General features: G+C 43.6%; 1 protein-coding gene across 1 annotated transcript in view; it reads left to right on the top strand.

Moving 5' to 3' along the window:
* Positions 1 to 3,934: 3,934 nt before the first annotated feature.
* The window catches only part of LOC309553960 (chromaffin granule amine transporter-like), a 67,767-nt gene continuing 47,251 nt past the window's right edge, over positions 3,935 to 24,450 (top strand). The window contains exons 1-4 of the mRNA XM_082255471.1: positions 3,935 to 4,156; positions 17,567 to 17,699; positions 17,878 to 18,214; positions 18,309 to 18,367. Coding sequence (XP_082111597.1) covers positions 4,085 to 4,156; positions 17,567 to 17,699; positions 17,878 to 18,214; positions 18,309 to 18,367 — 601 coding nt within the window. The 5' untranslated portion in view covers positions 3,935 to 4,084. The remainder of the gene's footprint in view (positions 4,157 to 17,566; positions 17,700 to 17,877; positions 18,215 to 18,308; positions 18,368 to 24,450) is intronic.

Genomic DNA, 24,450 nt, shown 5'->3' with positions numbered 1-24,450 from the left:
AGCTACTGCTGGTCAGTACCTGCAAACCGGCGCTTCTACCATCTCCTGTTCTGGTGCCAAACTGCATCAGCGTCATCCAACTAAGGAGCGGACTTCGCCAGCCGATTAATTGTTAAAAAATTGCGATCTTGATTCAACCCCCCACATGATCTTAATCCGGCATTTCCATGATTCATGTAACAAGTGCAGAGCTGTTCCCTGCTCACAGCTGTCAAAAAAAAAAAAAGCAGCCGGCAGTGTTTATCAACATGTGCTGAAACAGAGATAAAAAAGAAACATTGTATCTTCTGTTCTTTTAGAGATCAAAGAGATGAACTTCGGTCTGCAAATGAGGTCAGTTCAACCACTAAAGTGATTGTAAAGTCTTTTTTTTTCAATAAAAATAACAAACATTTTATACTTACCTCCCATGTGTAGTGGTTTTGCACAGGGCAGCCTGGATCCTCCTCTTCTTGGGTCCCTTTTCGGCTCTCCTGGCCCTTCCCTCCCTTTGAGTGCCCTCACAGCAAGCAGCTTGCTATGGGGGCACCCAAGCCTTGTGTCCATTCAGACACAGAACTGTGGGTTCAACCCCGCCCCCTCTCTCCTTAATGGCTAACTGACTTTGATTGACAGCAGCTTGAGCCAATGGCGTCGCTGCTGTGTCTTAGCCAATGAGAAGGGGAGTCCCAGACAGCTGAGTCAGTCATGGACATCGCTGGATCGAGAGGGGGTTCAGGTAAGCATGGGGGGGGGGGCTGCACACAGAAGGCTTTTTATCTTAATGCAGCATAGAATGCATTGAGATAAAAAACCTTCTGACTTTACAACCACTTTAACCACTTCAGGACCGCCTGCCGTTTTACGTGGGTACTTTGAAGTTAAATACCAGTGTTATGGCAGCAGATACTGTAAGTGCCATAACACCGGTATTTTCTTACTCGGCTGGCGGTCCTCTTTCACATAAAAGTGGTCCCAGTGGTGGATTCACAGTGGAATCACTTTTATGGGCGGCGGGAGAGGTAACACGTCGTTCCCACCCCCCACTGCTTCCCGGTCATTTTCCTCGCTTACCGGAGACGTCGGTAGTGGGGAAAACGATACGGTCTGTCAATGTCCCAGGCAGGAAGTCGAGTGAGGGCAAGATGGCCCCCACTCGACTCTTTGGCCTTGGAGGACTGGAGCCACGTCATACTTTGCTTCCTCCTAACAGCCTTAAAGGGCCCATTTTTTTTCTTGCTGAAAAAAATAAAAAAAATGTTTTTTGCTTTTAAGGGTAGATGTGAGATCTGAGGTCTTTTTGACCCCAAATCACACAATTAAAGAGGACCTGTTCTGCTTATTTCTATTACAAGGGATGCTTACATTCCTTGCACTAGGAATAAAAGTAATCAAAAAAGTTATTTTTTTAAAGGGTTAGTGTAGAAATAAAAGGTAAAAACCACACATGTGAGATATCGCCGCAATTGTTACAGCGACAGCAATAATTCTAGCCCTACAACTCCTCTATAAGTCTAAACCTAACCTAATATAAAATTTTAACGCGTCGGCTATGAAGATTTTTAAGAAACCAATGTTTGTTGCCATTCCACGAGCGTGCGCAATTTTGAAGCAGGCTATTTTCTCAGGGTAACATTATCTTTCACATTATAGGAAATAAATTGGGCTAACTTTACTGTTTTCTTATTTTTTAATATAATATAATATTATTTTTAATTTAAAAACGTACAATTTTTCAAAAAAAAAATTGTGTTTGTAAGACCGCTACGCAAATACGGTATGACATAAAGTATTGCAACAATTTCCATTTTATTCTCTAGGGTCTCTGCTAAAAAATATATATAATGTTTGGGGGTTCTAAGTAATTTTCTAGAAAAAAATACTGATTTTAACTTATAAACCATCAGTGTCAGAAATAGGCATGGTCCTTAAGTGGTTAAAGAAGAACTCCACCAAGTGCACTTTGTTAGTGCACCCCCCGCCAAACATATAATGATTGGTGGGATAAAATGGCCAAACACCCTAACTAACTATGTTACAAGTTACCATGGACTACCTCCGCTGAGGCATAGGAGCTTCTTGCAAGCCTGCAAAAGAAAAGCACACAAATACAACCTAGAATGCTAATAGTGAGACTGCCCTCTCCGCAGAGGTGACATTCTCACCTGAAACAACAAGTGTCAGAAATAGGCCTGGTCCTTAAGTGGTTAAAGACTAAGCCTTTTTCTGATACTTGTTACTTACAAGTCAAAATCAGTATGTTTCCTCGAAAATGACTTAGGCACACCTGAGCGTAGCGTTTTTGCGCGTTTTTTTACTGCGATTTACAGGCGTTTTTTGTGCAGGCGTTTTTAGATTGAATAGAGACCAATGGAAAATGCCTGTAATCTGCCCAAAAAGAAGCTCATGTACTTTTTTGAACGTTGGGCGTTTTGCTCACAGCGTCAAAACGCTCAGATTTGAACAGGGGCCATTGAAATTAATAGGATTTGTCTTGTTGGGCGTTTTGAGAGCTGATCCTAGAGCAGAAAAACTCCCTAAAAACGCCCCAAAATGCCTACATGTGAACGGAGCCTTAGAACCCCCAAACATTATATATATATATATATATATTTTTTTTTTTTAGCAGAGACTCTAGAGATAAAAATGAAAGTCATTGTAATATTTTATGTCACACTTTATTTGCGCAGTGGTCTTTCAAATGCAATTTTTTGGGAAAAAATATACTTCAATGAATGAAAAAAAAAAACGAAACAATAAAGCCTCTTTCACACGGGCGGTGCACCCGACGGAGTCCATTCTGCTCAGCGGGGAATGATCCGCTAATCCCCGCTGAGCAGGCGGATGACAGCTCCATCTCTGCTCTGTGTGCGGAGACAGAGCTGTCAGATCCCGACTGTCCTCTATGGGGAGATCGGACGAGAACGGACCGCCTGTCCATTCTCAGCCGATCCCATCCACCAGATGGATGGAAAATAGGGTTTCCATGCGTCCGGATTTCACGGACAGGATCAGATCGGATAGCAGCGGGTGTCAGCGTAGATGTCTCCCCTGACACCTGCTGCCCCATAGGGATGCATGGAGCATCCGATCAGGTCCGCCTGAAAAACTAAAGCGAAGGTCCCTTTCAAACATACGGACCGTTCGCTCGTTTTTCATCCATTTGTTGATGGATGAAAAACGGACATCAATGCATTCCTATGTAAATGGATGATCATTCATTTACATCCCTTTTCCTCCTCGTCCATCAATATCAGTTTTTTTGAACGGACGAAAGCCCTATTTTTCATCCAATAAAAAAATGGATCAGACGAAAAACGGATGAAAAACTGATGATACAGGATGAAAAACAGATGGAAAACTGATGACAAAGGATGAAAAACTGATGTTAACTGAAAAAAACTGATGACAAAAAAACTTGACTGAACTGATGAAATGAACGGTCGTCTGTATGTGTGAAAGAGGCCTAAAGTTAGCCCAATTTTTTTGTATAATGTGAAAGATGTTACGCTGAGAATCGTGATCTTTATTCTAAGCAAAAAAATTGTGATTCTCATTTTATCCAGAATCATGCAGTTCTACTCCGTCTTCAGGAGTATTGGGCAAGAGGTGCAAGAGAGGCCTCCACAACATTCCAGTCGTCACCAGGTAAGTCGTTTAGGTTGTATCCTCGGCAACCAACTTAGTTCTTTAACTTCAACATACAGTAGTTATTCAACTAGGGTCTCCCAACAAAATACACCATAGATCTTTGACAGAGGAGTATATCTGATATATTCATCCAGATATATAACAGACTCCTGTCCCCCATCTGTCCTTTTCCATATGGACATTTCCTCTCCTCTTCTGTCACCCTCAGGCTTTTAGAAAAAAGGGAAGAGATGAGAGTTTGTCAGCTGCTTTAGGAAAGCACAGAGAGGAAAGCAAATACAGTGAGTCACAGCCCTCTGTCTACCTCTCTCCTCATTCTGAACTGTGCAGAGATGGATGTGATAAAAGTTGACAGAAAACAGCCAGCACAGTGCCTTATTAACCCTGTCTTCCCATGACGCAGACACTGACTGCAGGGCAAAACCTGGGAGCTTTTCACTGAGATGGATATTGGATGGTCCTTGACACAAGACACAGACCAGAGTCTCTCTTGGTAAGGGACATTACTACAGGAGGAGCTCACAAGGTAAGACCCTTTTCCTCTTCTAATCCTAACTGCCACTCATTTCAAATCAAGGACACTATACTGCTAAATAATGATAGCAAAGATTGTATTATACAACACTGTCTCATTGGGCCATGGACCATTCAATGAGTAATTCTGATTTTTTTTGGGACCAATATGTTTGTCGATAAGGTACAGAGTTTAGTCAATATTGTGTGAATGTCAATTGATGATCAAATAGGATAAGAATGATGATGAGAATGAATGTATAATGCAGGAAATAAGGTTATAGTAGACTTTTTTCATTTTAAGAATTGCATACCATTGACAGCTATGTAAGAGTCATCATTTTAGACATTTTTAGATTTGTGAATAATGTGAATACTGAATGCAATGAATCCTGGAGTGCAATTTGTGTATAATACAGAAATACTTTGCGCTCCTATTTTTGCAACTATTCGATGAACCCTGGCTTTATTGGATACCCCGAAAACAGTTCCATATGTTCCAGTTAACCAGCAGCTCTACTATAAAGCCAGAGTCACTACACCAGATATTTGTGTGCTTATATTATGTGGTGCAATGTGAATTTATAGTAGAGCTGCTGGCTGCCAAAGAAAACAGAACTTTGCATGGGTATACATGGAATCCAAGGTTATTTGCGTTCCTGCATCTGCAGACTAGGATTTAAGTACAGTGTATTTTTGTGTTTATTTTAATGTTTGCAAGATAGGCTGTACCTCATTGCATTATTGATCGGTTTAATCACAACGAGTGATATAAATATCTATCTATCTATCTATCTATCTATCTATCTATCTATCTATCTATCTATCTATCTATCTATCTATCTATCTATCTATCTATCTATCTATCTATCTATCTATCTATCTATCTATCTATCTATCTATCTATCTATCTATCTATCTATCTATCTATCTATCCAGGGCTTTTTTTCAGCGGGAACGCGGGGGAACGCAGTTCCGGAACCTCCAGCAATTAATTTATATAATGGAAAGTAGTGCTGGGGTGTGCTTGAGGGTCTATTGATGCCGGCTGCTGGTAGATCTGTTGTTGCTGCTGGGGGTCTACTGTTCCTGGAGTGGTATTTTGTTTTGGGGGGACATTGTTGCTGGGAGGAAGTCTATTGTTGCATTGGGGATCTATTGTTGCTGATGGGGGGGGGTCTATTGTTTCTGGGGTGTCTACTGTTGCTGGGGTGGGGTCTATTGTTGCTCACAACAGGGGAATTATTTTACTGCCTTTCTTGTTATCATTAACAAATTCATTGCAAATCACTTAGTAGCATAAAATTATACTTGGTTCTGTATTCTCTAAAAGGAGCAATAGTGGGAGGTAGCTAGCAGGTGGAACCAAGGGACAGTGCTCAGAGGTGGGTAGGGGGCAGAAACGAAGGCTGACTCATTAGGCGGGAGTTCCTGCCCCTATCCTCTGAGGAAAAAAAGCCCTGTATCTATCTATCTATCTATCTATCTATCTATCTATCTTTCCTGACAGACTCCATGGCAGCACACGTATGGTAGGCTCCGCCTCCTCTCCTACCCTATAGGACCCCACTCCCATAAATTTTTGCTCCAAGCCAGGAGCCGTGTTCCTTTTTTGTCCTCCTTCCGCAAGAGAAGTCTTACCTTATAGGATGCGTTTTCTTACATACCTGGTGGCGTGTGGCTTTCCTGGATGATGCCTTTCTACCTTAGTCCAGCAATCTCAGTACTACTGGGTGGACCCGGGCAATTTGAAATGATGCCGGAAGATGCCATAAATCCTGAATGAGAGGTGGGCTGCATCGCTTGGCCAAACGTCCTTGCTACTAGCGGGAGGCCCTTATGCCCTGACGCACACGCTAGTCTCCGGTTGAGGAGCGTTCCAGGTCCTTCTGTCGGTATTGGTGGTAATGTATTGCTTACTTTATACTTTATATCGTTTTGCTTCCTGGTTAGTATGGCGGCTGGAGCGCTCCTGCGTTCCAGGCCGTCGCTCTCGGCTCCTCCCCCTGCCTCCTGATTCCCAGTTGGGTGTTCATTGCGAGGCTTGGTTCCTAAGTGGTCTGCGCATGTGCGCACGCCACTTCCGGTCCTCCATGACGCGGTGGCGTCGGGGGGGGCGTGGCTTTACGGCTCCCGGGAAATTTAAACAGCTGATGGAGCTGTCATTCTTGGGATGTCTGTGGGCTTTTGCGGCGGCCTCCCCACGCTGTGTCTCTGCCTGTGTTTGGTAAGTCCTGTGCTGGGTCAGTCCTGCTTGAATGGGGGAGGGGAAAGGCGGCTATGGGAAGGTAAGATTGAGTTCTTACATCCTTCCTATTGCAGGTTATATCGCTGTGATTTGCAATGGATGCCTCACCGCCCCCCGGTGGCCAGTCCCTGCGCAACAGGTGAGCTTTAGCTTTTAACTCTCGCTTGTCTGCCAGCTGGCTTACTGTAGCCTGAGCTTTTCTTTCCTTTGTTTTCAGCCCTTTTAGGTCTGACCAACGTCCTGCATCGGGATCAAAGGATAGATCACCTTCAGGCCATCACCATGCATCATCCAAATCCAGGCACCATAGATCCAGGTCTAGGTCTAGGCGCCATGATGATTGTCCAAGCCGGTCTTCCCGACATGCTGACCGCCCCGCACACAAATCTTGCTGGGGTTGTAGGGCTGTAGTCCCTGAGGATAGATCCTTGTGTGATGCCTGCTATTCTCGGGCAATCAAGGAAAAACAAGTCCCAGATCCACCAGTGGAAACCCTGGTCAGGCGGATCGTGCAAGAATCCTTAAGGGATTGGGATTCCAACCGGCTGTCTGGGCATACAACCGATACTCCAGTTCTCCCTCAGAGGGAAGACGTAGAGCCAGGCACTTCCCAGCCGAGTCGCTTCTCGGATTCCTCTGAAAGTGAGGATGACCTAGAAGACCAAAGTTCAGGTTTTGATTTTGCCATGATCTCTCCGCTAGTAAGAGCGGTAAAAGAGGCGTTAAAATGGGAAGAGCCAGCAGACTCCCCAGCAAAACAGAAGAAATACTTTAAACATCTCAAGAAAGAACGGGATCATTTCCCTTTTCTGAATGAGCTGGGGGAAATCATTACAGACGAATGGCATGGAGTTGAAAGAAAGAATTCCTTATCGTCCAAATTTTCCAGGTTATATCCTTTTAAGACCGACAAGGTGAAGCATCTTGATTCTGCACCTACAATAGACGCAGCCTTGATGAGGCTAGTCAAACACGTTACCCTACCTTTGGAAGATTCCGTCTCATTTAAAGATGGTCTGGATAGACGAATTGATACGGATCTCAAAAAGATCTATCTGTTAGCTGGTATGACCTGCAAGCCAGCCCTAGCCCTTGCAGCCACATCCAAAGCTATGGAGGCTTGGGTAGATAACGTGGAGACCACACTGAAAGGTGTCTCAGAAGAAGCAGCCAGAAGCTCGGCTGTGTATGAACTAAGGTTAGCAACGGCCTTTTTGGGAGAGGCTTCCATTGATATCATTCGCCTGGTGGCGCGGGTCATGCTCTCTTCTGTCACGGCCAAACGTGCTTTATGGTTACGTCCCTGGCTGGCCGATCCTGCTTCCAAACAAGCCTGGTGCAGGATTCCGTTTGAGGGTGCGTCCCTTTTTGGCAACAAGCTGGACAGTGCCATTACCCGTGCCACTGGTGGTAAATCAGGTTTCCTCCCTCAGGATCGCCGTTTGTTTGACCGCAGAAGATTTCAGCACAAACCAAGTTCGGATCGATCCAGAGAAGCTCGTTCTTACAGGCCTGGACGTGAGTTCAGAAAGAATTGGAAAAGATCTCAACCTACAGGTCAGAAGTTCAAGGGAACACCTTCTAGTGGTCGGGAGACCACAAAGTCTTTTTGATATCAGGCCTGCTCAAGCGTTGCGAGTAGGCGCTCGTCTACGTCAGTTTGCGAACGTTTGGGCAGCCTTGATTACGGACCAGTGGACCGTCAAGACTGTGTCTCATGGTCACGTTTGGTCTTTCGAAGAAACTCCAATTCTGCGGTTCATCCCTACGGCTCTACCTCGCGTGGAAGAAAAGAAGTCAATTCTTCTGTCATACGTAGATTCCCTGATCTCTCAAGGTGCTGTCATCCCAGTTCCGGCCGAAGAAAGGTTTCAAGGCCTTTATTCACCTCTATTCATGGTGCTAAAGAAAAACGGTTCTTGGAGACCGGTCATAGACCTGACTCATCTGAACTCTTTCATAAAGAAAGAGAGGTTCAGGATGGAGACACTCTTCACTATCCGCCAAGTGGTGCAACCAGAAGATTGGATGATCTCCATAGATCTAAAAGATGCCTATTTCCATGTCCCAGTGGCAGCAGAACTACAAAAGTTTCTTCGCTTTGCCGTGGGTCAAGTGCATCTCCAGTTTACCTGTCTCCCTTTCGGGCTTACCACCTCACCTCGAGTCTTTTCAAAGGTCTTACTGGCTATTGTAGCTCTGATCAGATCGAAAGGGATCCGACTGTTTCACTACTTAGACGATCTGCTTCTTCTTTCTCAAGACCAAGCACAGATTCTGCAACACAGATCTCAGGTAATCTCCACCCTTCAAGAATTCGGGTGGCTCTTGAATCTGGAGAAAAGCCATCTGGATCCGTCAAAATCCTTGATCTTCCTGGGGGCACTCTTCAACACCTCCAGAGGCACCATCTCTCTTCCAGTGGAGAAGATTCCGGTGATCCGCAGCAGAATACAACCGGCAATGTCAACTCCTTATCTTCGGGCATCACAGTGTCTGAAAATAATAGGGACCATGGTCTCCACGGCCCCCATGGTCAAGTGGGCACAGTGGAGGATGAGGCCCTTTCAAATCGGTTTCCTCCGCCAATGGAGCTCTGGGAATCCAGACACTCCTGTACGGATAACATCCTCTATGAGGGCGAGTCTGTCTTGGTGGCTACAACGGGAAAATCTCCTGAATTGTCATTCGATCGTTCCCGTTCCTTGGATCGTTGTGACATCGGATGCCAGCCAGACGGGCTGGGGTGCGCACTGCCTGTCAGAGGTGGCCCAGGGCAGGTGGGACTTTCCCACCCTCGGGTTGGTCTCAAATGTCCTGGAGCTTCGGGCAGCTTTTCGTGCCATCATGGCTTTCCGTCACTTGGTGAAAGGGTCCTCGGTCCTTCTACGGCTAGACAATACGACGGCAGTCGCATATATCAAGAGGCAAGGGGGCACCCGCAGTTCCTCCCTTCTGGAAGAAGTGAAACCGATCATGGCATGGGCCCAACGGAATCTTGCCAATCTATCAGCTGCTTATCTTCCAGGAGTCCAGAACGTTCAGGCAGATTTTCTGTCAAGAACCAATCTAGACAACAACGAATGGTCTCTTCATCCAGAAACCTTCAAGTGGGTCATCTCTCTGGGGATTCTTCCGGAAGTAGACCTGTTTGCCTCTCCAAACAATGCCAAACTGACGAAATTCTACTCGAGATGGCGTTATCCCCAAGCCTACGGGGTAGATGCTCTGACGGACCACTGGAAGTTCCACAAAGCATATGCTTTTCCCCCGGTCCCAGTGATATTCAAGTTCCTGCAGAGACTCAGGAGAGAGAGGGTAGAAATCATAGCAATTCTTCCGTTTTGGCCAAGGAGGCCCTGGTTTCCTCTGCTGCTCCAACTGAGCTTTCGGGATCCTGTTCCCCTGCCATTCAGGTCGGACCTTCTATCTCAGGGTCCAGTGCTGCATCCATGCCCAGCGCAGTTACATCTCATGGCATGGTCCTTGAGAGGGAAAGACTAAAAGCTCTTGGCTGTCCAAGTGCGGCAATGTCCACAATGATGAGTGCCAGGAGACCGGGCACCAACAAAGTCTACGAGAGGATCTGGTCTAAGTTTGAGGATTACATGTCTAATGAGTCCGATTTCATCACTAATCCTAAGATCCATCACATTCTGGGGTTCCTCCAGACAGGCTTAGACCTATCTCTGGCTGTTGGCTCTCTCAGAGTACAGATCTCAGCAATCTCTGCCTTCACGGGGACCTCATGGGCAAAACATCCTCTGGTCCGGCAGTTTTTCAGAGGTGCGTCAAGAATGAGACCTCCCAGGAAACCCAGGTTCCCCAAATGGGACCTTCCACTAGTCCTTGAGTTTCTCTCAACAACAGTTTTGGAACATGGAGATTCCTTCTTCCTTAAGAATCTGTCTATGAAGACGGCCTTTTTAGTAGCCATCACATCGGCTAAACGTGTCTCTGAAATTAGTGACCTAGGTTGCAAAGAACCTTTTCTGACATTTTTTCCTGATCGGGTTGTCCTGGTCCCTATGCTAGGGTCCAATCCGAAGGTAAATTCAGTTTTTCATGTCAACCAAGAGATTGTTTTACCTACATTCAAGTCTCAAGATGACCAGAGTACCCATCCGTTGGATGTGGGCGAAGTCCTTCAAACATACTTGAAGTTCACAGCTTCCTTTCGCAAGTCAGACTATCTATTTGTTCTCTTTTATGGAAAGAACAGAGGCAAGAGGGCTTCTTCCAGAACAATTTCTAGCTGGATAGTTCAGACCATCCAGTGGGCATATAGAGCCAAGGGACTGGCTCCTCCGGAAGTGGTGACGGCTCATTCCACCAGAGGGATTTCTACGTCTTGGGCGGCTTCCCTTCATGTTGCACCAGATGTCATTTGCAGAGCGGCCTCATGGTCCTCAATTAACACTTTCATGTCACACTATTGTGTTGAACCTGCTTCTTTATCCTCAGTTGATTTTGGTTTAAAGATTTTATCTGTTGACGGTGCAAATTAAACCTATTTCTGTTTGACCAGCAGTTGCCCACCCGGGTGTGTATGGCTAGTTATTTCCCATACGTGTGCTGCCATGGAGTCTGTCAGGAAAACGGAAAATTTATATCAATACTTACCGTAATTTTCCTTTCCTGATAGAACTCCATGGCAGCAGGAGTTCCCTCCCATCTGCTGGAGTAGTCTATATATGGAACACGGCTCCTGGCTTGGAGCAAAAATTTATGGGAGTGGGGTCCTATAGGGTAGGAGAGGAGGCGGAGCCTACCATACGTGTGCTGCCATGGAGTTCTATCAGGAAAGGAAAATTACGGTAAGTATTGATATAAATTTTCCGTTATCTATCTATCTATCTATCTATCTCTCTCTCTCTCTCTATATATATATATATATATATATATATATATATATATATATATATATATATATATATATAATGTTTTATAAAACTCTATGCTGTTTGATTATCTGATACAAAACAATAATCAGAACAGCTCACTTGTTGAAATTTTTTAAAATAGGATTTAGAAACACTTTCCACCACCTAACTTTCATTTAATAATTTAAAACATTTTTCTTTTTCAAGCACTTTTTCAATGGTCAATGAGTATTAACACACCCACACAGGTTGAACTGGATGGACTAGTTTCTTTTTCAACCTTAAACTATAAAATAAACCTAAAAGCAGACATTCTTTACATTGCAGGTTACCAATTCTTAGATTTTTTTTTTTTTTTTGCAATAAAAAGCTTTATTGAGAATAATCAGGCAAACATTAGCAACAATGAAATAACACGTTAAATGCAACGTATGAAAACGGTATGATATACATCGGTTTCACCAGGAATCAAAATTCTTAGATGTTATGGCAGCATTCATTTTTCTTATTAGGCTTTCTTTCTTCTATTTTCATCTGGTGATCCAGTCAGCGAGTCTGTGATTCTTTCAAAAGCATAAGCTCTCAAGCAGAATGTATCAGTTTACATGGATGAGACAAACCATTCAGCATGGACAAAGGTGCTTGCAATGATCAGCTTTTATTTATTCATAAAACCTATATCCCAAAAGAAAAAAAACAATGTTTGCTGCGACTGTTGACTGTAAAGTGTGAGCTGGAGTTTGGCCTCAACTTGTTAGTGTGTCTAAATCTGCTATTACATCTAACCCCTCCCCACCCCCCCAGACTGACAACGCTGCTGTACAAAGATGCCCCTATGCTTCCTTATCCAGCATGGGGGCACTCAAATACAGGAGGGGTGTTACTGGCCAGATCGCCAGATAAAAACAGAAGGGGAAAAAAGCTGAAGAAAGGAAAACTGATGCAGCCACTATATCTAATGATTGGTAAGCTGCAATGTAATATTTTTTGGGGGTTTTGGCTTTAATGCTGCTTTAAGTGTTTTTGGGTATTTTAACCACTTGCCAACCAGCCGCCTTCCTTATACTGCAGCAGGTCGGCTCTGTCCCGCGATATGACATACATGTACATCAATTTGCGGGACAGCTAGTGGGGGTGTGCGCCAATCAGCAGGTCCGGCGGCCCCGATATCCACCAGGCACCCACGATTGCTCCCGTGGAGACAGAACAGCAATGTAAACATGCCAGACCGCTGTTCTGTCAGAGATTAACACAGGGATCCTATGTTCCTCCTATTTATGAACACAGCAAGCCCATCCCCCACACAGTTACCAAGTACCCCCTAGGGACACATTTAACCCTTTTCTCGCCCCTGGTGTTTACCTCTTACCTGCCAGTGTCATTAGTACAGTAACAGTGCATTATTTTAGTTGTTTTATTTTTTTACCTTTTTTTTACAATTTTATTTTTTACATATTTCTTTAGGACTCTTTGGCTTTGGTGATATATCAGGGGTCGAAACAGACCCCTGATGTCTTTCTTTTGAAAAAGAGAAAGGGACTGAGGACAGATTGATCTGCAGTCACAGCTGCACAGAATGAATGAACAGGAATAGCTCTGTACAGAGCTTCCCGTTCAGTCATAAAGTGAGGTATAGTAAACACAGTAAACAAATATTTGTACTTGGATATAAGGGGAAGGGTTGGACCACACTACCTTCCGAAAAACAATAATGGTCAATTAGAAAAATCTATCTTGGCCATGTACCATTTGTACATGTTGTCTTTATACACCATTTTGTCATTTTGGTTGGTTGTATGAAGGCAGTGGGCTTTTTCTTTGTATTTACAGGTCCTTGTGTTGTAAAGATCTCCAGATCTGGTATATTCTTTGTGCTTGGCATTTGGTGACTGGACATAGGAAACATGTCTAGAGTATTTAAACTGTATGTCCAACATTTAGGTCCCTGGTGCCCAACCTGTTGCCCTCTGGTATTTGTTGTGTAGCCCTTGGACCCTAGCATTTTCTGGTGGAGTGGCAGCATTGGTTTATAGAGGGATAATAACATTGACCTCTACTTGCCTCATGGAATCCCGTCTTTCACTGTATTCTACAGCCTCCAACCAAACCTTTAGCATGTCTGCAGTCTATGACCACCATTTCCCCTCCTATGTCTGACCTCATCGTTACAAATACTGTGATATGGGGATATTAGCTCTCATTGTAGATGCATTTTGTACAGTGAGTCCATGACAGACAGGGACTACAGCTAAGGGTCTGTTTGCCCACTTTATTAAATAGAAACAGAAAAGACAGTTCTTAAAACATCAGGTTTCCAACGCCAGGATTTTAGCTTCACAGCAAATAAAAAATACAGAGCCACCTGGCTCTAAAGCTCACTGAGCTTTAATTGCAGTACCCCGCTGCACAGTCCCACTCTTTGCCCCTTGGCAGAGGTTCTCTTAAATACCCCAGGCTCTTTTTCTCCTCGGAGACTCACAGGTTCTTTTGGCTCCCCTGGACTCTCTCCCCACTGCCTCAGCCCTAGTCTCGCAGACTCTCGCAATCTCCCAGACTTTCTCAGCTGGCCCAACCCTTTTCATCCAATGGCATTGAACCTCTTGTACATGGAGTACTGTCTCTAAAATATTTTCTTGGTCTCCAGACAGGAGCACACCTCACTCCTGGCTGCAGCAACTGCACCTCCAACTCCACCTACTATTGCCCTAAACTATGCTCAGATCTGCCTTGCATTGACCCTGTATACCTGTGCACTCAAACAGGCCACAAGAGTCAAGCAAAGCCTGGACACTGGATTGAAGGTTTTGTCCCTCCCAATACTCTTTGGAACCTTAAAGCTCCCAGCCCCGATCCAGAACTACTAAATCCAGAGAAAGCATAGAACACCACTTTCTCCATTCACAATCAACCTGCCAGAGCTTCTCAATTGGCAGCTATGAGAAGCCAGTGTAACTTTTATGCCCATTTACATAGTGGAAGGGACTCACACTATCACAATACATATTACATTATGTACAGCCCTTTGCTGATGTTGCAGGCTGCTGTTGGCCCCCCTCTATCTTGGAGGTTTATAACCTCTCATTTAGGACATGTGTACGTGCACATAACTTTTTTTGCCCTGAGATCTTTTTAAGGTTCAACAAAGCTGCTATTGAGTTGCTTTTGCATTCACATTTCATTTGAATGAAAAGAACCCATGTGCGTAAGCCTTTAAGGACTCATTAATACATGTGGCCATTATTGCCGCATCTTTGAAAAGCTCTCCATGGTAAATGGCATTACAGAGGCCCTTTAACAGGCGGTGACAGGTCAAAATGCTGACCCACAGCAGTAAATGTGACGTTGTTTTTTTTTTTACCATAGCTCAATCTCCTGCTTTTACCACCACCTAGCCACCCATATGAATGAGCCCTAACAGTACTGACATGGCTCAAGTGCAATTCCAGTGAACCTCTGCCTTACCTATACAGTTACTGCTTTCATCTATAGGAACATTGAAAAGAAGCCTTGTGTAAGGACTATCTCTCTCTGCTTTCCCCCATGTGACAGCACTGGGTGTCTAATCATCCACACTGGCAAAGCACCAGTACTTTTACCTTGGAGGCAGTGGAGTGAGTCATGTGTTCTAGCATAACCAAAAGTACAAGGTAAGTCACTTTGTTTCCTGTGTGAGAGAGCAAGGAGAATGTAATTATACAGTAAACTGATTTGGTGGGGGGTCATCATAAAAGTGAACCTATTGCTTAGCCCTGTGTTGGGACATAAGGCCAGGTGGTTGAGATCTATTGCACTTCTCTGATGTATCTCCAGTATGCATAGGTTCTTCCCAGAGATGTATAGTAACTAAGTAGAACTACTTCACTACTGTACTTAAGTACGGAAAGGCGGTATCTGTACTTTCCTGGAGTAGAATTTTTTTCTCCTACTTCCACTTTTACTTCACTACATTTTTTCGATGATTTCAATACTTCTACTCCAATATTTTTTTTTTGTGCTGCATAGTTACTCGTTACAATTATAAAAATTACCACTGCCAGAACAGTAGATGGCAGGTTTCATGAAGTTCAAAAAAATGTGTATAATGTCATGTGTAAATCAGCGCATACGAAAATAAATGCTACTGTATGTATAAATAAAATGGTCTACATATCTGCTGTCAGAGTCACAAGCGTACTTAGACCTTTTTTCTGGTAAGAGGCTGATTTTGCTTTTTTTCACTGGAAGTTGAGAGCACAGGTTTTACAGTTATGTTTCACTGGAAGAGTCTATTTGGATATTATTTTGCACTTACCTTCATCTGCTGGGTAAGGGGGAAATCCACAAGGTGGTGGGAGTCTGCACCTATTATTTGGAATAGCACCTGTTTGATTCCTGCACCTTTGAAAATATATTCATCTTGTTTTATCACATATATATGGTATTATGGCATTATGGCATTATATATATGGACTTTTTATTGGCTTTGATTTCATACACTCTTCCTTTATTTCATTATTGGAATATATTGTTGTATATCACATTGGTTTATATATGATTTTGCGCACCAATAAGCTGTGGAGAAAAAAAAAAACATGCAGGGAAGAGAAGGAGGGATGCTTTAAAGGGGGAAGGAAGGGACATGCTTTATCTGTTTTTGTTTACAAAAAGTTACAGCCAAAGGAATTGTGATTGTCCTTTAGGTTAATCATTTGAAATAATAAAAAACAATATGATGTTCAAACTTTTGACTTCTTTCTTTAATAACTACATAACACAGTACTTGTACTTTTACTTTCAGTACTTGAGTAGCAAATTTAAAAAAAAAAACTACTGGTACTTTAACTTTCAGTACTTGAGTAGCAAAATTTTAAAAAAAACTACTTGCAATACTTGCAGTACAAAAAAATGTTGAATACTTTAGTACTTCTACTCAAGTCACTTTTTGATAGAGCACTTCCACTTCTACTCAAGTCACTTTTTGATCGAGCACTTGTACTTTTACTCAAGTATGGGTTTAGAGTACTTTATACAAGTGTGGTTCTTCCACATTACTTTCCCGCATGGTGTTAGGTTCCCCCTCAGCCGCCCTCTCAGGCCTATCACCCTTTCTTGTGTATCATACCCTCTTTCATTACAGTTTTTTTTCTTCTCTCTGCCCCCCCCCCCACCACTCTTTTTCCCCTTCTTTTTCCTGTTCACTAAAAATACCCCCGGGACAGTCAGGGCTAGTGCATTCCACAATGGATAGCCTCTGAACTGTCCTAGGTCGCACTTACTTTTAGAAGAAATACTTACCTTGAAAATTTCTTCTCCAGCGCTGCCATCTCAAGTGTGGGCAGCTGAAGCCAGCGTGTCCTCTTCTGCGTCCTCTTCCGTGTCCTCTTCGGTCCCACAATGCCCTGCACCGGCCCCACTCGTCACTTCCGGGGCAGGCGCGTCATCCCTGCACAGCTTCTGCACAGCTTCTGGGCATACCTTAGGCTGGAGGGCCGATGCAGGCGCATTGACTCCTGGGAGCGATGTCATTCAGCTTCCAGGAGTCAACCCAAGCAGGAAGTGACGGCGCGGGCCGCGGCCGCAGAGGGAGGAAGAGGAAGAAAGGTGAGTATATTTTCTTCAATAACAAGGTAAGTAAACAAAAAAAAAAAAAACGGGACTATCCATTTCTTTTACAGGTGAAACAGAGCAAGCGGATGGCCCAAAGTCGTTTTTGAGGCCGGAACTCCGCTTTAATCACATATGAGTAGGAATTCGAATTTTTCTAAAGCCATCTACTGACTGCAGTTCCACTTTATACCAGTTCATACTTTATATCAGTTTTATATCTGTTGTTGCAGAATTCATATAGAGCCCTATGGAGGGATGGGCAGTGAGGGGGAGGAGCCACTGCTGTGACTGATTAATTTATGTGTAAACTTCAGCTTGGTCTATTGAGAGCTTTTTACAACAGGCAGTAAATAGAAGCTGTAAAATAAATTGAGAGCTGCACTTGCTTGCTGTATATGAAATTAACAAATATTTATTTTCAATTTTGTTTTATCCACCTGATTAACAATATATTTTTTAAAAGGTTATCGGTCCAGACTATAATAAGCAAATAAAATAAGCACAAAATGACTGTTTATTCCTTTAAAAAATGCTTCATGCTGTATTTTTTTTAATACAATTGCTTTTTCCTACAGTAATCTCCATTAATTTCTATGCTGATCAGCTTTTCTGTTAATAAAGAGATCTGTGCCAAAATGCCATTTTACATCACCCTTTATGAGACCAATTTTTTTTAAAATGTAATTGTTCGTTTTCACATTTCTAGGGTGTTTTCCATCTTGCCAAGATGAAGTGTAATTTATGTACGTGGCTAAAAGAGAAGAGAGGGTCCCGGCAGGTGGTTCTTGTGGTGGTGTCTGTGGGTCTGCTACTGGACAATATGCTGTTCACAGTTGTAGGTATGTTTGGAGATCCAGCTAACCCTCTGATTAATAATATGGAATTAGACATTGCATTTCAAATTTCCTTTGTTATAAACAAAATTGACCTTTTTAACAAAATAAAAGTGAGGACTGCTGGTCAAAACAATAAAAAAAGTAATTTTTATCTACTTATCTCAAACATTTCTTTCTTTAGTGCCCATCATCCCAAGCTTTTTGTATGAAAAAGAACACGTGAATGGAAATACATCTATAGTCCAGCTGCCTTCTTCTCAATATGCCACCAATTCTTCATTTACATACATTAACTCTTTATATGACAATTCTACGGTATTCAGTGGAGTTCCAGAGCATAATCCCAATCCTCATTCCCAAGGGACCAATGGCACGATCCAAGGACCTCCAAAGAATGAGACTTGTACCAAGGAAAAGAGCGTATTACAGAATGAGAATGTAAAAGTTGGTTTACTGTTTGCCTCCAAAGCTATATTACAGCTCCTGGTGAACCCTTTAGTAGGGCTAATAACCAACAGGTATGGGTGTATGCGGTCTGTCTAACACAAGAAGGCCTGTTTGAGACTACACAAATGTTTGCTTCACTATTTTTTTATTATTTGTTGTCCATAGGGTAGGATATGATACACCTTTATTCTGCGGATTTGTCATCCTGTTCCTGTCTACTATCAGTGAGTAAATAACATGACTTACAATGCATATAAAAACGTTTCAAGTGGCTCATTATCTTATAACTAACAAAAAAGGTACTTTGGTTAATATTTTATGTTATTTATTTAATTTTTGCTAAAAGTGCAAACACCCCAAAAATGTGATCAGCAGATAAAATACACTGAAGAAAATTATAAACGCAAAACTTTTGTTTTTGCCCCCATTTTTCATGAGCTGAACTCAAAGATCGAAGACTTTTTCGATGTATACAAAAGGCCTATTTCTCTCAAATATTGTTCACAAATCTGTCTAAATCTGTGTTAGACTCCGTTCACACTACGGCGATCCGACTTAGGGGGCGAACCGTGAAGTCGCGTGCACGACTTGCAGGGACTTCAGAAAATTATTGTCTATGCAAGTCACTCCAGGTCGCCCCGAAGTAGTACAGGACCCTTTTTCTAAGTCAGAGCCACTTGTGTCGCTCCTATTAGAACCGTTCCTATACTACACTATGGGATGCGACCAAGTCGCCTGACAAATCGGACTAGTGTGAAAGGAAACTAAAGCCTAGTACACACGCAACGATTATCGGCCGACCGGTCGTCCGTCTTTTGTCCAGAGTGGTGTTTTGTTGGTTGGAATGTGCCTAGACTGCACTGGACTTTTGTCAACCGACAAAATTCTACTTCAGAAGTGATGTCGTGTGTTGGTTTGCTTTCTTTTTTGTTCTTTCTTCTCTGAGCATGCCCAGTCTTGCTCATAAGATTTTTCCCTGTCGAAATCTGTACTGACTGCACGAAAATCGGCCGTGTTTTGACGGAGGACAAAAATTTTATAGCCTGCACACCAGATTTTTTACGGCCGAAAAGTCGAAGTCGGTTGTCGGAAGCATCATACTAACAAGCCGAAAATCGGCAGATCGGTCGACGGACGAAAATTCCCTGCCGAATTTCGACGCGTGTGTACGAGGCTTTAGTGAGCACTTCTCCTTTGCCGAGATAATCCATCCACCTCACAGGTGTGGCATATCAAGATGCTGATTAGACAGCATGATTATTGCACAGGTGTACCTTAGGCTGGCCACAATGAAGACCAATCTAAAATGTGCAATTTTATCACACAGCACAATGCCACAGATGTCGCAAGTTTTGATTGAGCGTGTAAATGGCATGCTGACTGCAGGAATGTCCACCAGAGCTGTTGCCCATTCATTTCTCTACCATAAGCTGTCTCCAAAGACGTTTCAGAGAATTTGGCAGTACATCCAACCGGCCTAACAACCGTAGACCACGTGTAACCACACCAATCCAGGACCTCCACATCCAGCATCTTCACCTCCAAGATCGTCTGAGACCAGCCACCCGGACAGCTGCTGCAACAATCAGTTTGCAAACACAAAGAATTTCTGCACAAACTGTCAGAAACCGTCTCAGGGAAGCTCATCTGCATGCTCGTGATCCTCATCGGGTCTTAACCTGACTGCAGTTCGTCGTCGTAACCAACTTGAGTGGGCAAATACTCACATTCGATAGCAAAAAATGGGGGCAAAAACAAAAGCGTTGCGTTTATACTTTTGTTCAGTGTAATATAAACAGCTGCCTGTGCAGTGGCAGGTACTGTGAAGGGCCTCCTTTCTGCACACCAAGTCCAAAACAAGTTTCAATTTTGTCAAATGAAAAGCACATGGCTAAGGCAGTTCCTCCACCATACCACTGTGACAATGCTCAGCCTGGAGATGTGTCTGCTAATTCACGTGCCTCCAGGGATGCCTGTGTGTTATGGGGTCTCCTCGTAGAGTAGGAGGAGTTTTCATTCTACTCTGACTGTCCTATGAGGCTGCAGGACCGCTGACCCCCTTTGTCTGGATAGTGCTGATTGGCCCTGTGCTGATCACATGCACTCTCCTAAGATAAAAAAAAAGCTCTCTAGCAATACACACCAAACTGAGCATGTGTCACTTGCCTCCAAGGCTCTGTTCTATCAGTAGATAGATTTGGGACAGTGGAAAAGGGGAGGATCAGAGAAGACAGGCTCAAACAGCCTTTTTACACAATGCAGAGAATGAAAGTAGAACTATAGGGAAAATGTTTTTTTTTTTTTTTTCATTTTTGATAGAGCAAGGGAGGGTTATAACCCCTGTCAGATTTATTTTTGCCATCTGTGTCCCATTGCAGGGATTTCCCTTCACTTCCTGTCCCATAGCCAAACAACTAACTGCTAATAAGGGGATTCCTTGGGGACCCTCAGGTTACTAGAAATAGTGTCCCCATTGGAAGATTTCCCCTCTATTACTTTTTTGGGGACAACCCAAAGTTTTGGGATTTTCTTTTATTTTCACTTTAAATGATAATGGTAAACAGGAAAATAGAGAGGGGGGGGGGGTCGCCTTAACTGGAACACAGAGAGCAATACAAACTGACTGCTAGGTGTTCTAATCCCACTCCATCCAAAACTAAAAAAAAAAGTTTTGCCTTTAAATATACTTTAACCCCTTAGGTTCCACAGTAAGCATACCAAGTATATACAGACTGATTTTACTGTTGTGGGTTCAGTAGCACTTTAAGTTATTACTAAAACCAGTAATAACTGAATGCAGAGGCAATTATTTAAAGTGGAGTTCCACCCTATTTTTATACTTACCTCCATCTTCTCGCTCCGGGTCACCTGAAAAAGAAATGGATAATCGCATATTTTTTTTTTTTTTACTTACCTCGTAGCGAAGAAAATATACTTACCTTACTTCCTTCTTCCTCCTTCCTCGGCCGCGGCCCGTCGTCACTTCCTGGCTCTGCAATGATTCCTGGGAGCTGGACGTCATAGCTCCCAGGAATCATTGCGCCTGCACCGGCCCCGACGTCAGTTCCGGGTCGCGCGCGTCATCCCCTTCTAAACAGCTTCTGGGCATGCCCAGAAGCTGTGGAGGGGTGACGCGCGCGACCCGGAAGTGACGTCGGGGCCGGCGCAGAGCATCGTGGGACCACAGAAGGCGGAAGAAGACGCCGAAGAGGACGCGCTGGCTTCAAGCTGCCCACATCTGAGATGGCAGCGCTGGACAAGACGTTTGCAAGGTAAGTATTTCGTCTTGCAGGTAAGTGCAACCCGGGACAGATCAGAGGCTAGCCATTGTGGAATGCACTAGCCCTGACTGTCCCGGGGGTATTAAAAAAAAAAAAAACAAATCCAGGGTGGAACTCCGCTTTAATATGATAAAGAGTAGATACATCTATATAGTCTTATTTATATAACCGGCCCTTTGAAGGCAACCATAATGCTGATGTGGCCCATGATTAAATTGAGTTTGATTAGGGTGATTCGTTAAAAACAAAAACTTGGATTAATAATGTAATAATGATATTGTTTTTTTCTTCTATAAAATTTAATCTAAAGGGGTTGTAAAGGTAGAAGGTTTTTTTAATTTCAATCCAATTCTGGACCGGAAAGGATTTGCCCCCTTAATGACTAGGCCATTTTTTACGATTTGCACTGCGTTACTTTAACCACTTTGCCACTGAGTACCGTAGTACTACTGCGGCAAAGTGGCTCGTTATCGTCTGACGACGTAGACCTACGTCGTCAGACACTCCCCCTTGTGGGCGGCGCTGCGCGCCGCCGGAGGCTCGCTCCCGCTGTATTCAGTCACAGCGGGAGTCGGGCCAGGGGAGGAGCAGCGGCAATCGACGCTGCTCTGCCCCGATCGTCGGGGATCTAGTGTGGAGATCCGCCTGCCTGTGTAAACACAAGCGGGCGGATCTCCCAAGTGACAGGGAGTGACAGATCGGAGTGTTCAGCATAGCTGAACACTCCGATCTGTCCCTGGCTCACTCAGTCACCTCCCCCCACACACGTCAGTAAGCACCAGGCATACATTAACCCCTCCCTCTCCAATAAAATTAACCCCTTCCCTGCCAGTGTCATTTTTACAGTAACAGTGCATATATATAGCACTGATTACTGTAGTAATGTCACTGGTAATCCCAAAAGTGTCAAAAATGTCAGTCAAGGGTCCGATCTGTCCGCCGCAATGTCGCAGTCCCGCAAAAAAAATCGCAGATCGCCGCCATTACACGTTAAAAAAAAAACACCAAAAACCTTTGTTAGTAAACGCAATAACTTTTGCGCAAACCAATCAAAATACGCTTATTGTGAATTTTTTTACCAAACATAGGTAGCAGAAAACAAATTGGCCAAAAATTTAAAAAAATTTTGATTTTTACATTTTTGGGGGGGGAATTTCATATAAAAAAATGTTAAAAATATTGTTGTTTTTTCAAAATTTACGCTATTTTTTTGTTTATAGCGCAAAAAGTAAAAATCGCACAGGTGATCAAATACCACCAAAAGAAAGCTCTGTTTGTGGGAAAAAAGGACGTAAATTTCGTTTGGGTATGGCGTCGCATGACCGCGCAATTGTCCGTTAACCACTTAAGCCCCGGAAGATTTTACCCCCTTCCTGACCAGGGGGTATTTTGCGATTCGGCACTGCGTGACTTTAACGGACAATTGCGCGGTCGTGCGACGCTGTACCTAAACAAATTTGGCGTCCTTTTTTTCCCACAAACAGAGCTTTCTTTTGGTGGTATTTGATCACCTGTGCGATTTTTTGATCACGTGCTAGAAACAAAAAAAGAGCGTCAATTTTGCAAAAATAGCAATATTTTTCACATTTTTTTATATGAAATTTCCCCCCAAAAAAATGTAAAAATCAAAATTTTTTAACATTTTCGGCCAATTTGTTTTATGCTACCTATGTTTGGTAAAAAAAAATCGCAAAAAGCGTATTTTGATTGGTTTGCGCAAAAGTTATCGCGTTTACTAACAAAGGGAAAGATTTTTGTCATTTTTGTTGTTTTTTTTTTAACGCGTAATGGCGGCGATCTGCGATTTTGTTTGCGGTACTGCGACATTGGGGCGGACAGATCGGACCCTTGACTGACATTTGTGACACTTTTGGGGTTACCAGTGACATTTCTACAGTAATCAGTGCTATATATATATGCACTGTTACTGTAAAAATACACTGGTAGTGAAGGGGTTAACTTTATTTGGGAGGGAGGGGCTGTGTGTATCCCTAGGGGCGTGCTTTCTACTGTGATTGGCTGTGGCTTGAGCTGTAAGGACACTGATCAACGGATCTACATACTAGATCCGTTTGATCAGTGTCTTTACAGCGAGGAGAATGACAGGTGGCTTGTTTACACAAGCTGCCTGACATTCTCCCTCTCCCCCGCCGATCGCCGAGTGACCGGCGGACATCGGGTCCGCTGGTCACACGCGCGGGGGGGTCCGTGACCGCGCGGGAGCGCGCCTCCGGCTGCGCGCGCTCGCTCCCTAGACCCTCACAAGCTAGTGACGTAGCCCTACGTCACTTTGCCTGTGAGGGGCTGACTGCCGACGTAGATCGGCGTTAGGCAGTCGGCAAGTGGTTAAAGTCGCACAGCGCCGAATCGCAAAAAGTGGCCCAGACGTAAGACAGCAAAATGCTCTAGTGGTAAAGTGGTTAACGGAAAATTGTGTGGTCGTACGACGCTGTACCCAAATAAAATTGATGTCCTTTTTTCCCACAAATGGAGCTTTCTCTTGGTGGTATTTGATCACCTATGTGATATTTTTTGCGCTATAGACAAAAAAAGAGCGACATTTCTGAAAAAAAAACAACTAATTTTCATATTCTGCTTTATAACATTCCTAAAAAAAAAATGAAATCTAGTTTTAGTCTGCAAACTAGGGGAAAGAAATGTCATTTTTATTTATTTATTTTTTTTACTAGTAATGGCGGTGACCTGCGATTTTTAGCGGGACTGCAACATTGCGGCGGACAGATCGGACCCCTAACTGACATTTTTGACACTTTTGGGGGGACCAGTGACATTACTACAGTAATCAGTGCTATAAATATGCACTGTTACTGTAATAATGACACTGGTAGGGAAGGGGTTAACCTAGGGGTGATCAAAGGGTTTAGAGCCCATTCAGACTAGCGCGACACGACTTTGGGGGGCGACCTGTGAAGTCGTGTGCACCGCGACTTCGGCGCGACTTGCAGAGACTTCACATAATGGAAGTCTATGCAAGTCGCCTCCAGGTCGCCCCAAAGTAGTACAGG

The sequence above is a fragment of the Pelophylax lessonae genome (genome assembly GCF_965119305.1).
Source record: "Pelophylax lessonae genome assembly, chromosome: 4".
Classification (NCBI taxonomy): Eukaryota; Metazoa; Chordata; class Amphibia; order Anura; family Ranidae; genus Pelophylax; species Pelophylax lessonae.
The sequence above is the reverse complement of the archived record's forward strand: the minus strand, read 5'-3'. Positions and strand labels throughout refer to the sequence as shown.